This window comes from Equus quagga, chromosome 16 (genome assembly GCF_021613505.1).
Source record: "Equus quagga isolate Etosha38 chromosome 16, UCLA_HA_Equagga_1.0, whole genome shotgun sequence".
Taxonomy (NCBI): Eukaryota; Metazoa; Chordata; class Mammalia; order Perissodactyla; family Equidae; genus Equus; species Equus quagga.
This window is the reverse complement of record NC_060282.1, coordinates 29,860,298-29,874,123: the sequence shown is the minus strand read 5'-3', so window position 1 is coordinate 29,874,123 and position 13,826 is coordinate 29,860,298. Positions and strand designations below refer to the sequence as shown.

The 13,826-nt window shown below is 34.6% G+C and overlaps 1 protein-coding gene across 1 annotated transcript in view; it reads left to right on the top strand.

The window, feature by feature from the left end:
• Positions 1-13,826, top strand: part of PKHD1L1 (PKHD1 like 1) — a 150,669-nt gene that overhangs the window by 35,687 nt on the left and 101,156 nt on the right. Inside the window, exons 16-23 of the mRNA XM_046642192.1 lie at positions 267-402; positions 1,188-1,331; positions 2,833-2,990; positions 4,181-4,294; positions 5,793-5,942; positions 6,954-7,078; positions 11,099-11,262; positions 12,477-12,649. Coding sequence (XP_046498148.1) covers positions 267-402; positions 1,188-1,331; positions 2,833-2,990; positions 4,181-4,294; positions 5,793-5,942; positions 6,954-7,078; positions 11,099-11,262; positions 12,477-12,649 — 1,164 coding nt within the window. The remainder of the gene's footprint in view (positions 1-266; positions 403-1,187; positions 1,332-2,832; positions 2,991-4,180; positions 4,295-5,792; positions 5,943-6,953; positions 7,079-11,098; positions 11,263-12,476; positions 12,650-13,826) is intronic.

Below are 13,826 nucleotides of genomic sequence, written 5' to 3'. Positions count from 1 at the left end.
CAAAGATAGGAGCCCTGTTTGGCTCTTAATTTTACTGGATGAGATGCTGTTTTGGGGAAAAGCAGTCATGGAAAATTATTGAATTGTGAATTGGAGTATCTGTATTATAAACTAACGAGGCTATTATTTGAGAAGACAAACTTCAAAATATTTTATCATTTGCAGTAAAATTGGTCAATAAAAAGACATTGAATAGCTGAATTATAATACTTTTAAAATGTATTTTCTACATAGTAGAGATATGTTGTTTTTTATTTGGAAAATAGGTTATAACATTGGAAAACTGGGAAACAAGTAATGCAATTAATGAAGTGCAGAAGCTCACGGTAACCAGCCCATGTGTGGAAGCTAATTCATGTTCACTTTACCAATATAGATTAATCTATAACATGGAAAAAACTGGTGAGTGGTAAAAGATAAGGGAGATTTTATTTCTCTTCACGTATAGATGAAATTATAAAAAATTGTTTGCTCTAGTCAAATTCTACTGTCTGGTATAGTTTTAATAGTACGCTAGAAAAGGAAGCAAAAAAATATAAAGAAAACCCTTCAGACTGGGATAGAAAACGGCATCAATAAGAACAACTTTCTGATATATACTATCATTTTCTTCTGTAAGGATCATGATAACTTTATATCTAAATGCACATAAGGATTTTATATATCTGTGATTCACAAGCGTAAGTTAAGCTAATAGGAATTAAATTCATCATTACAGAGAAGTAGATATTTCTTTCAATTTCTCAAATGGAGCCATAAACCTATGAGACATGAATTTATCTGTTAATAACCATTGTATTTCTATACTTTATAATAAATTCTGAAAAAAATAATTTTTGCTATTTCTGTTAACTGTTTCAATAAGCAAATATTGATGAGTGCTTTGTGTTTGCCAAATGCAACGCATATTACTATGGGACTATTAAAGCAATAAAATATGCACCCTTTTCTCAAAAGATCACAGTCCACTTAAGCAGTCAGTATTATTGAACTTGAATCAACTTTGGAACACAGTTTCATTAAGTGATAACTTATGTGGTACAGACTATAGTTGCTTTAAAAAATTCAAGTATAAGACATCAGTGCTGGCTGCGGTAGTGCAGAAAGATTTCAACACTGCTTCTTCTTCTTTTTTTTTATTAAAGCCCCTAATCATATGACTTTAATTTTTTTAATTCATCCAAAAGTCTTGCTACCTGCTGATGCTTCAGACTTCATACTGCAATCAGCCTTAAATGACCTCTGGTCTATAAAACCGGACACAGTTCAAGTAATAAGAACACAAAACCCCCAAAGCTATGTTTACCTGGTAACCTTTGTGTCAACTAGAGGTAAGCACGTATTTCGTTTTGCTCTTCTGTACAGTTTTCCTAGGAAACAAATTTGTATACTGTCCAACCCCCCGAGAAAGGTAAAAGCTCCACAAAATGACAGGAGAAGAATTGCATTCATAGCCTTGATCAAGTTTAGGAGAAATAGAAATTAAGTGGTTAATTTTTTTCTATTGTAATTTAAATTTTGGCTGTATTTCAAGGAATGTACAACTCCAGTGCATGAGAAATATACTATATCTATTACAAATGCACTATGACTGTCACAGCCTACTTTATACTTAGCAAAATTAGTGAAGATATTAATTCTGGAAATGGAATTTAAGTGAATCAGTATTGCTGAAGAGACTCTAGTCTGGCCAGATCTTGCGTGATGAAAGGATTCTGTGGTCAAATCCACCGTGGGAAACGCTACGTACCACATACTCCCTGAAGATTGATGGAGCTCATTAGAATATTAAAATTTCTGAGGAGTCCTGCAGTGAGAAAAGAGCAAAACAAAACAAAAGCTGTTCACCTGTGTTTAATGCGACATTTTCCAGAACTATTTGACTTCTCTGCCCTTTTCAAGTAATAGCTATTAACTCCCTATTAATGTTTTACATTTTCAAGTCTTAAAGTCAAGTTTAGCCACCAGTTTGGGTATTTGAGATATCTAGCTCATGAACTAGAATCATTATTTTCTAGTTCTTTTATAAGTAAAATGTTGCTTCGTTGTTTATGTCTCATTTTATGAGATTGTTAATCTGATTGTTGAGTGGAGGGTGAAGAACTTTGTTTAATATGAATCAAAATTCTAGAAATTTCCAAAAGATTAGATTGTCGAAATGCTATAAAAATGAAGATATGGTTATTCTTGTTCTCCCAGGAATACTTTTACAGATGAGAGAAATTTTAAGGCTTCACCAGAGACCTTAAGAAATATGGTACCAAAATCATAACTGGGCACATTCTCAGACTTTACCCAACAGAGGTCAATGGAATTCTACTGGTAAAGCAACCTCCCAAAGAAAGAGACAATCTGAGGACAAGGGCTATTTCTCTCAAAATGAGATTATATAAACAGACCTAAAATCCTGGGGCTATTTCCTGAAATTCAGCTTTGTACTCTGTTCATATCTAAAGAAAATTGCAATATCCCAGCCTACCCCTTTAGAGTAAGATAATGGTAGTGGAACAAAACGAAAAGAATTTTTGGAATATCCTGCTGCCCATTGATCTTTACCTCACGGTCCCAATACCTTCTGTTTATCTTATTAATAATTCCTTTTAAGCCATGGAAACAGAACCTTAAACAAAGAGCACTTTATCTACTATTTTGTTGTTTCTGCTATGGAGAAATCTGCTCAAATTCAAGGGTCTGCATCTTCTCCATTCATTCTTTTTCTGGGATATTACAACTCCAAATAAAGCCAATTCTCATAAATTTGAATGTCTATTATGGATATATTGACATATTATTAGTTTACTTCTTTAAATTCTGATTAGTACTTTATTGCAGGAGACTTTGATCTGCTCGGTTATGAAGTATTTGAAGGGAACAATGTCACACTGGATATTACAGAACAAACCAAAGGAAAACCCAGTTTGGACACATTCACACTGAAATGGGAAGGGATCAATTCTAAACCTCTTACCCTTTGGTCATCAGAAGCTGAAGTAAGCTCTATGTTAATTTTTTAAACAGAAAGCCATTTAAGTGTCACCTTTCTATTAAGAAAACCACTTAGGGGCTGGCTCCGTGGCTGAGTGGTTAAGTTTGCGCGCTCCACTGCAGCCGTCCAGGGTTCGGATCCTGGGCGCGGACATGGCACTGCTCGTCAGGCCACGTTGAGGCGGCGTCCCACATCCCACAACTAGAAGGACCTGCAACTAAGTTATACAGCTGTGTACAGGGGGGGTTTGGGGAGATAAAGCAGAAAAAAAAAAAAAAGATTGGCAATAGTTGTTAGCCCAGGTGCCAATCTTTAAAAAAAAAATTTAAAAAAAGAAAACCACTTAGGAAGTAGTAATACACTCTTCTACTTGGCATGGTGGGTTGGAACCAACCCATAGTGAGCAGAGAAGGGAGGAAACATCACAAAGACAGGGAAGGAAAGGGGAGTTCTTAGGTCTGTGCCAACAGGATCCAGTTTATCTCTATATGGGGTAGCTATTCACAAAGAAAGAATGTTTGCTTGAATAACTGAATTTTGACAACTCTGTACAGTGAGTTTAAGTTCATATTTGTTTGATGATTAATGATCATACACTGTCTGAAGTCCTTAATTCTAAACACCAGTTATGTCTGTGTTTTGCCAGAGAAGTAGATGTGGAAATTATAGGAGCCCTCGTGAGTGCGCACTGATTCCTGTTTTATCCAGGATTATTCATTATTTTTAAAATAATCATAAATGCATGCTTACAGTGTCTGTATCTCTTCTTCTGAAAAACAGAGTGCATTGGAATGTATAGTTTTTTCTAGTTAATCCTGAGTTAATTGGGAAAACTTCATTTGGAATCTGTTTAATTATGTGTTAGTTCATTTAGGTTTGCCTCATTGCCATCTTTAAAAGACTACTAAACCAATCTGTCTACCTTATGTAATAACTAAGTAAGCTAAGATTAGCCACTTGGATGTAACTACTGTCATTCTAAAATAAAACTCTTGAAAAAGTTATTGGACACTAAACTTATCACATATTAACTTAAAATTATTTAGAAAATGACCTCGTAGTTATGGCTAAAATATGGGAAATTATCTTATGCAAATGTTCTATTATAACTAATTGGTAGAATTAGTAGTAAAATTACTAATGTCCAAACTGTTCATGAAAAAGAAGTTACTAAAGTTCGTATTGTTAATTTAGTTTCAGGCAGCTGTGGAAGAAATGGTTACCGCTAAATGTCCACCACAAATTGCAAATTTTGAAGAAGGGTTTGTTGTGAAATACTTCAGAGATTATGAAACTGATTTTAACCTGGTATGGAATGTTTAATGAACTGTGAAAATGACCAAATAAGAAATCATGTAAATGTTTGGAATTTTGTATCTTTTTTGAACTAGCATTAATGCCTTTATCGTTCAAAGTCAAATTGCAAAAATAATTTTGTTGTGTATTACTGGTAAGGTCTGTTCTAGCATCTCCTTGCATTATAAAATGATTCATTTGTGAAAGCAGTATTTCTACTACATATGAATTTTGCCGATCAGTAGAAAGTGGGCAAGAGGAAGAAATGTAAGATCTATAGGTTTTTTCTTTGTTTATTTTCTTCACTTGGATGCAGAGTACATTCTTTTTCCTCACTGGCTTCAGAGAATACAATTTGTAGTAAGGCGTTATGCAGTAAATTGCTTCCCTTGCTTTTTTAGATCATCATCTGGTAAATTATACAATGCCTAGTCATTGTTTCTTTTTTGGTGAGATATAAAGATTTTTCTTTGATGTACAGTAAAGAAAATTAAAAATACAGTTACCTACCTAAATCTCACTTGAAGATTTGAGAAAGTCAGATATTCACCATTTCCAATTAAATACCGTAAGAGTAAAATATATGTATAGATTAGTTATTCATTTCAGATCAATACCCTAGGAATAAATATGAATCCTTAAAAATATATATCACACGATGCTTTATACGAGCAGATTTATTAGTGAAAAAAAGGGTGAAATCTTTCCATTTAATGGGCTACCTTTTCAACTTAATTTAATAAATATACATGTATTCCACTTCTACTCTCCTGAAGGTGGTACTAGCAGCGGAATTGCACGAGTAATTTACGTCATACTCCTTTCCTACTGCATCTCCCATCGTCATCACGACACACATTCTGTGCACTACCGTACCTTGACTATTTGCATTTCCCAGCACCACTCTGTCATGTCTCTGCTGCTACGCACATATTTTACCCTCTCTGAAGCCTGTTGGCCCCTTTTTCCTTTCAAATAACTCCTGTTCATCTTTACAGACCTCTCACTTGTCACTTCCTCTGAGTCATCTTGATGCTTTTATGTGAGTTAGAGGTCTCTTCAGCCTTGGTATTATAATCTTTGGTTCCTTTGTCCCAAACTGGCGGGCTCCTGTGTATAGGAATAGTGTTCTTCACCATTTGAACCCTAAAGATTAAACAAAAAACAAACAAATGAACAAGCAAATAAAAACCTGGCACACAGTGGGCACAATAAATATTTGTGGAAGGAATGAATAAATATCCTTAAGGAGTTGATAAAATAAGGAGAAAGATAGGACCTGGGAAATAGTCAAATACAATGACTAGGGAGTATATATGATTATGGATCCAAATGAGCGGTACAGGATGAGAGCTTTAGAATTTCCCAGAAGAGAGAGAACATTTCAAGTTAAAGTAGTCTGGGAAGCAGTGGGATCTGAGTAGGAACTTGAATGACCAGGGTGGAGATTTTGGGGAATAAAGCAGGACAATAAATCATGTTTTCACTTGAAATATGATTGTTTCTGTAGAAACATATTAATAGAGGGCAGAAGACAGCTGAAACTGATGCTTACTGTGGTCGTTATTCCCTGAAAAACCCAGCTGTTCTTTTTGACTCAGCAGATGTTAAACCAAACAGACTACCATATGGAGACATTTTATTATTTCCTTATAATCAGGTAAGCTTAACAAAATGATATGCTAATTAAATCTGTGAAATACCTTGGTAATAAAATTTCATGAAATTTTAAGATAGGGAAAAGTGCTTGTCATATGAAATCATGTCACATTGGACAGGCACTGCAGTTCACATTCTGAGTGTTTGCGATTTCCTCTTCTGCTGATTCTCAAAAAAAGAAACTAAAAAAGTATGTAGTACCATGTACCTGTATTCTGCTTTATCTCGTAATTTCAGAAAAAATTATTTGCACACAAGTTTAAATACTAAAACAAATGTGTGTAATCTCCTCAAAATTCCTTCGTTATTTAAGAAGAAACAAAAATGGATAGCTTCATAGAGTGATCCTGAGTATGAATCAGGGAATAGTGAAGGAGAATCCTGAGCGGAGGAGATGGCAGGTTTAGGATAGGTATTTAAGACTAGCACTCATAGATTTACTCTGTCTTTTGTTTTGAAATTTTCAAATTGTGACCTATATTCTAAAGTTCTAAATTCTAAATATATTCGGCATGCTTAAGGTGTTGTGGAACATTAAGCTGATACTTAATTACTATTTTACGGTGACATTCATCATCTCTAAATGCTCAGCTGTGTTCACATCCCAATTAATCCACCTGAATATTTATCTCTCTTCTCCCTCTCTGTGTAATGGACTTTTAAATTCACTCTAAAGTTTAGTTAGAGCCTGACTTAAATCTAACATGGCTCCATGACTATACGGAGTGAATTATTTCCATTTTTTAAGGAAACCATATCTAAGAAAACAATAAACAATTAATCATTAATTATAAGGTCACTTCAAGCCCGCTTCCTCTTCTGGAAAATCTTTCCCAATTCTTCTGCTCCTAATTGACTGAAATTAATCATTCCTTTCTCTGTGTTCCAATACATTTTGTCTGGAAAATGCTGAATAGTTATTTATTGGATTGGACTGAATTAATTTGAATTGCTACAAACAATTTAATGGTAAGATATTGTTACTGATCTTTTTTTCATATTTTCTGTGTAGTTATGTTTAGCATACAAAGGATTCCTGGCAAATTATATTGGTCTAAAATTCCAATACCAAGACAAAAGCAAGATTACTAGAAGCACTGAGAGACAATTTACATATAACTTTGCTTACGGAAACAAGTAAGTCACACTATGAATTTGAAAACTTAACTTGTACTATAGTATATAAGCTATGAACATAAAACAAACCCATTTCTTATTTGTTTTGGGGAAATATGTGCACCAATGGATCTAAGTGCCATTTTCCTGCCCTCTACATAAGTTTCCTAACAGAAATAGTTGTGCCAAAAATAAATCTGTAGGTTATGAAAATAAAAATTGGTCGAGTGTCACCATCACCCATGACCATTTAAAAGACAAAACAATGGTAAAGTTTAGAATTTAAAACATGTGGTATTAAATCTAATAATGTTCCTAGTTACTGAAAGAAGGTAGAAAGACTGCCTTATCACAATATTATCATTAGAAATTAATCACTAAAAAAAAGTGCTTGCTACGTGTGAAGGGAGAAAATAAACTATTTCAGTGAATATGCCAAAATTACAGGAGAAAAGATATTTTTAAGTGCTTGGTTTGCCAAAAGTTAGACACCTAGAAATGAAAGTAGAGAAATATAAGGGGAGAAATTAAATAAGCCTAGAGAAAGCTTTTTAGTAATTGTCAAGCCCTCAAGCACAATTTGGTTTTGCATAACTATATTTTGGTTTTTAGTAATTATTGTATCTTCTGAAATTTGTCAATCCTGACTTTGCACTTCCATATATAATACATGTAAAATTTCACACACAATAGAAGTAATAACGAAGACACATACACGCACAACTTTTGTATATTAAAAACTATTCCCCAGGGGCCAGCCCTGTGGCACAGCAGTTAAGTCTGCATGTTCTGCTTCAGTAGCACTGGGTTCGCAGGTTCAGATCCCGGGTGTGAACATGGCACGGATTGGCAAGCCAGGTTGTGGCAGGTGTCCCACATATAAAGTAGAGGAAGATGGGCACAGATGTTAGCTCAGGGCCAGTCTTCCTCAGCAAAAAAGAGGAGGAGTGGCAGCAGATTTTAGCTCAGGGTTAATCTTCCTCAAAAACAAACAAACATAAAAAAGTATTCCTCATAACATTTAAAGTTATGCTTATTGAAGTGTATTTTATATAAAGTCATAATTCACTCTAAGTGCATAGCTCAGTGAGATTGACAAATGTATACAGTCATGTAAGCATCACCCCAAGAAAGATATTGAACATTTCCTCTCCACAATTTTAGGTTTTTCTTTCACATAAAGTTTATGTCATAAAAACAATCATGGTATAATTTCTATATTTTCAAAAGATTTCTAAGATGTTTCTTTTGTGGGTTTTTTTTCTGTCATAGCTACATAAAAATCTTCTCTGTATTGTATAGATCTGTATAATTTGCATCATACTTTTATAGATATCACTTAAATTGCCATCACTTTGTAATATGTAGAAAGCACTATTCTATTCCCATCATAGGGATGGGATTCTGATAACTCCTCCTTTTAACTACTTAAATGAGAGGGGAGAGAAAATAACCCAAAGTTAGAAATAGAACCAAATGCTAACCGTCAAAAAAACAAAATAAAGACAGGAAATAAAAACACAAGCGATGATAACGGACATTAGAATAATTAGATGGGAAGAAAGAGCAGTCTTGATGGAGGAATTTGTTCCCAGATGAAGATTCTGGATGAAGAAGCTGCTTCCCAGCTCTGCAATTTCATGCTTCCTGTTTTGTACATCATCCCAATACCGTTTTCAAAATGCAGGGACCAGCTTGCATTCCATACCTTTAAAAAGGTATATACTCCAAAATTCATAGAAATATATTGTACTGGAAGGGGAAATTTACTTGTTTAAGGTTTTAACAAAAACTTTTTAGATGGATCACCCATGGGTTGGGGAAAAAGGGTAAAGTGCGTCGACAACCAAGCCAAGGGCCAGGAGGTGCTCCAGGGGTGCTAGGTCCCTGGGATCCATGAGGAGGAAACAAGATGCGCTCATTGGGGCACAGGAACAGTGACAGGTGATCCTTCCCATTATGAAGCAGAAGTTGTTCTTTTTTTTTTTTTTTTTACAGATTTTATTTTTCCTTTTTCTCCCCAAAGCCCCCTGGTACATAGTTATATATTCTTAGTTGTGGGTCCTTCTAGTTTTGGTATGTGGGACACTGCCTCAGCGTGGCTTGATGAGCGGTGCCATGTCCGCCCCCAAGATTCGAACCGGCGAAAGCCTGGGGTGCTGAAGTGGAGCTCGTGAACTTAACCACTGGCCACAGGGCTGGCCCCCAAGAAGTCCTTCTTGAAGGGACATTTTAACGTGTATTTTGCTATAAGTATTCTCTGCATGCCCGAATTGAACAGTGGAATCACAATTTTAGTTTCAGTGACCACCACCTGCATGTGTTTTACTCCTCCACTGCAACAGGATTTTGGAAAACTTTACAGATCCCAGTTTTTCCATGTTAGTCAAACCATCACTTACCATGTCACTGAATAGGTCTTTCCTTTTAGCCTGCAATTTATCTGCTGTGCGATAATTTGAATATGCAATATATTTGATGGTACTGATAGGATTCCTTTCCCCTAAATGCTACAAGACCTTTAAAAAGAAAATCATGATTTAACAAAGAGTAGGGTTCTTGAGGCCAGCCCCATGGCATAGTAGTTAAGTCCAGAGTGCTCTGCTTCAGTGTCCCAGGTTCACAGGTTTGGATCCTGGGCATGGACCTATACCACTTGTCAAGCCACACTGTGGCGGCACCCCACATACAAAATAGAGGAAGATTGGCACAGATGTTAGCTCAGGGCAAATCTCCCTCACCAAAAAATAAGTAAATAAAGAGTAGGGTTCTCTGGTTAAAACTACTACCCATCAAGGCAAAGTAAACTCTCCTGCTCCTAATGGGTTTTTCTAGATTTGCTGATCAAGTAGACGTGTTAACATTAGTTTATTTTCAGTACAGTGTTAGTCAAAAATGCCATTTTTTCCTAAGAATTTTTCTATAACCTTCCCCAAACAGTGATGTTTGTAGTTGTAAATAAAGTTTTCAAAATCCAAAAAGTAAAGTCTGATTTTCTTTTAGAAAGTGGAATTATCTAACTACAAAGGCACAGCGTGCTGTTCACTTAAGTTCTGATATCATCTGTCATGTCCTTTTCTCTCATAAAGGGTCCTGTTCAGTATACCAAATTTTCTAAGTAGTAGTTTTTAAAACTCCAGAATCATATCATTAGTGGTAGGATTCTACTTAGAGCCCGAAGCAAATTTAAATTTAAAGAGCACTTTAACTTAATGTCATGTTGCATATAATTTTCTGAAACTGATAGGTCACTCTAAGCTCTGATGCACCGGGGGTGGATCCCATGATGAGTCTGCAAACCATGAAGGAAATGAGAACAGTAGGTACCCAAACAAGCTAGTCAGATAATAACTACAGTGGTAGCTGATGTAAAGATTATTGGTAAACTGTATTTAGTTATTTGAATGACAGTATTTATCTATTTATTGCAAACTTCTGTAGCTGAATTGCTTAATTGTAATTTATGGGATTGCAATGCAGTTATTCTCTAATGGAAAATCTGAATCTAAGTTATATATTTAGAAGGTACTGTGCTACTATTTGTATCTGTAAATAACTTAGCACCTTTTGTGTCAGAATCATGGACAGCGCCACTCCAGTGAGCTCTTTTGGAAGTAATATTAAGTTCCAGTTTTGCTTCTTAGTAATTGGACTGAATTTATTGTTCTGTACCTGACATTTTTTACTAAAATAGTTCACTTCATTCTTGTATCTTGTTTTGCTTGTGTGCTCTACACCAGCGTGCATGCTCCTTAGTTTCCTTACCTGTTGCTATAGAATGATGTTTTACCTTCCTATGGCTACTGCCAAGGCTACAAATAAAAGAAAACCTGTATTGATACACAACATTAAATCTTTTACTATCCATGTCAGTTTCTGCCTACTGTCCCTTGTTATGGCTGCTTTTCTGTGCTAGCAAGTATGCTTTATGGTCTTCTTGTGGAAAAAAAATTCTTTAAGATTTTAATGCTTTTTATGGTGTATTTGTTTACATTAACATTATGACTGATCTATACACCTAATTAATCAACCATATTTCAGCTGGACCTACACTTGCATCGACCTTCTGGACCTCATACAAACCAAATACACTGGGACAAGTTTTTCTCTTCAGAGGATTAGTTTACAGAAAGCATCAGAATCACAGTCCTTCTATGTGGATATTGTATACATTGGACAGACAGCTACAATCTCAACATGGGATGGTATGTTGTATCATTTCATGTCCACTTAAACCTTCTAAATCTATCTTGTGTTAAAATCTTACCATAGAAATTATTTCTATTCTGTAGTTTAGATAGAAACATTAATCTTTAAATATTTATGTCATTCTTTTATCTCAATAATATTGTTATTTAAATCATGTTATTTTTAATGAATATTAATGAATATTCTAATGAATAGGGCAAGGTGATTATTCTAAGAATAGTGCATCCTCAATGTAAACTTTATCAGTATAGCAAGATTAAGCTTTTATCATCCTGGATTCTGTTCACAGATATATAAACCATGGCAAACATTTTCATTGTCCTTTGTTGGGGTTTTGAGAACTCAACTACCAAGATAGAGATATATTCCTAAAAAGTATCTATTGTCACTGACATCTGTTTAGCAAGATTGAGTTGAATCTTTCAATGGATTTAATAGCAATAACTAACAATGCTATAAATGAAGAGTTTATTTCTGGTAGTCTTAGCATTGTTTTTCTATTCGTGTTAGTAGACATGCATATGAGCTTTGATAATAAAATACTTAAAATTAAACTGTGACCTTTAAAAAATCAACCTAATTCCAAACAGTCACCTTAAAAAGTATTCACATTTTTCAGGGGAGTTTTGGAATCCTTTCCTTGGAACTGTTTTCAAGTGCAAGGTCATGAGTCAGCTGGTAAAAAATTAAATGTTGCTACTTTAGAGTCACTCCTTTTGAATCCACTATCACCAGACCTACGTTGTGATTAATGGGGCACATGTATAAGACAGCTGATTTGTGGTGGGATAAATGTTGTAGTTTGTTAAACAACATTCATTACCACCTACTGTGTGCCAGGCACTGTGTTAGGTACTTAACAAAAAGCAGTGAACAACACAATCCTGGTCCTGCCCTCATGGAGCCCACAACCTAGTGAGCACCACATTCAGGGACCCTAGAGCAGACAGAGCTAATTCACAGAAGGCTACCTGGAACTCAGGGCTTGGGACTTTTAAATATTTTCTTTGATGACGCTCATATGTCAAAAGACTTTAAAGCTTTCTATGTTAGAAATGAAAGTTTACTAAGTGCCACAAACTACTTGCCGTAAGGTCTTCTATCTAAAATTAAACAGCTCATTCCATGACATGTGGATATGATTTGATGAGTTTCTTTGTAGCAGCAGAAACTATACGATTTTATTTCCCATTTACTTTATGTTCTTTAGAAATGCCAAAGAGAAGACTTCCAGCTTTAGCAAATAAAGGAATATTTTTAAAGCACTTTCAGGTGAATCAGACCAAAATGAATGGATCAAGTATGACTAACCAATATTCTGTCACCATGACTTCATATAACTGCAGTTACAACATACCCATGATGGCTGTGAGCTTTGGGGAGGTAAGCCTTGAATTTTACATGTTACTATTTTTAACTTAGGGAGCATTAGCTTCTATCTAGAAAACTTTCTTTTAAATTTTTACAAACAGCTGACATGCAGATTAAATATCTTTTGATGGGACAAGACAGTATTTTAAGGACAAATGAAGATTTAGAGACATTGAACTTGAGCCTGAAAATTCACTTTAAGCATTAAAACAAAATCTTCAAGATAAATATCTGTGAGGAAAAACAGAGAAATCAGATTTAAATAGAATTTTCTATGTTGACTTAAAAAGAACAGTTGTAGGCTCTTCCAATAAAGATCCTTTAACAGAGATTATTGAAAGAAAATTTGAGATTCTTCATTATGTTTTTAAGTTGTTTCTGTCATAAACACCATTTTTTTTGCTTGTATCAGAATTGTTACAGGGAGGAAAGAGATAGTTTTCCATAATTCTAAAAGGATCTGAACAATTTTTTGACTGCTTATTTATAAGATCAGTATTAAATATTACAAATATGCTGAATGTTTTAAAATTTAATATCCAACAAAAATAATAATTTTCTACAACAAACCAAAAACAAGTATATTAATCTAAAGACTAAGGCTTAAATAATAAATAAATATTGTAGCTGCAGTCTCAGAAAGAACATTTTCTAGCTAAATGATTTTATGATTAAAAATACTGAAAAACTATAAGTATTCCACAGAAATTGCCTTTACCCTATTTTGGCCTGATGTTTTAATCTTAATATATTCAAGATGAATGTCTTATAAATACTGTTCAGTCTTTTCCTCTTAGCTCTTTAACAAAATGTAATAACTAAGTCAGGGCTTTGTGTTGTCAAAGCGTCTGTGTGAATAGCCGCCCATTTTTCAAGATTCCTCATTAAAACTGGTAATTGTATCATCGAACGTTAGTTATTTACCCCTGGTTAAATTGGAGAATATGGAACATATACTTTTGTGACCATTTTAGAAAAAATTCAGATGAAAGATACATGCAGTAATGTGCACGTATGTTAAATGTGCAGATCAATGAATTGTTTTAAAAACTGTAACTTTGAGATAATTGTAGATCCATATGCAGTTGTAAGAAATAATACAGAAATATCCCTTTACCCTTCACCCATTTTTCCCCAATAGCTTAACAGAACAAGCTGGAATTGACATTGAATGTACCAGTTCTACATC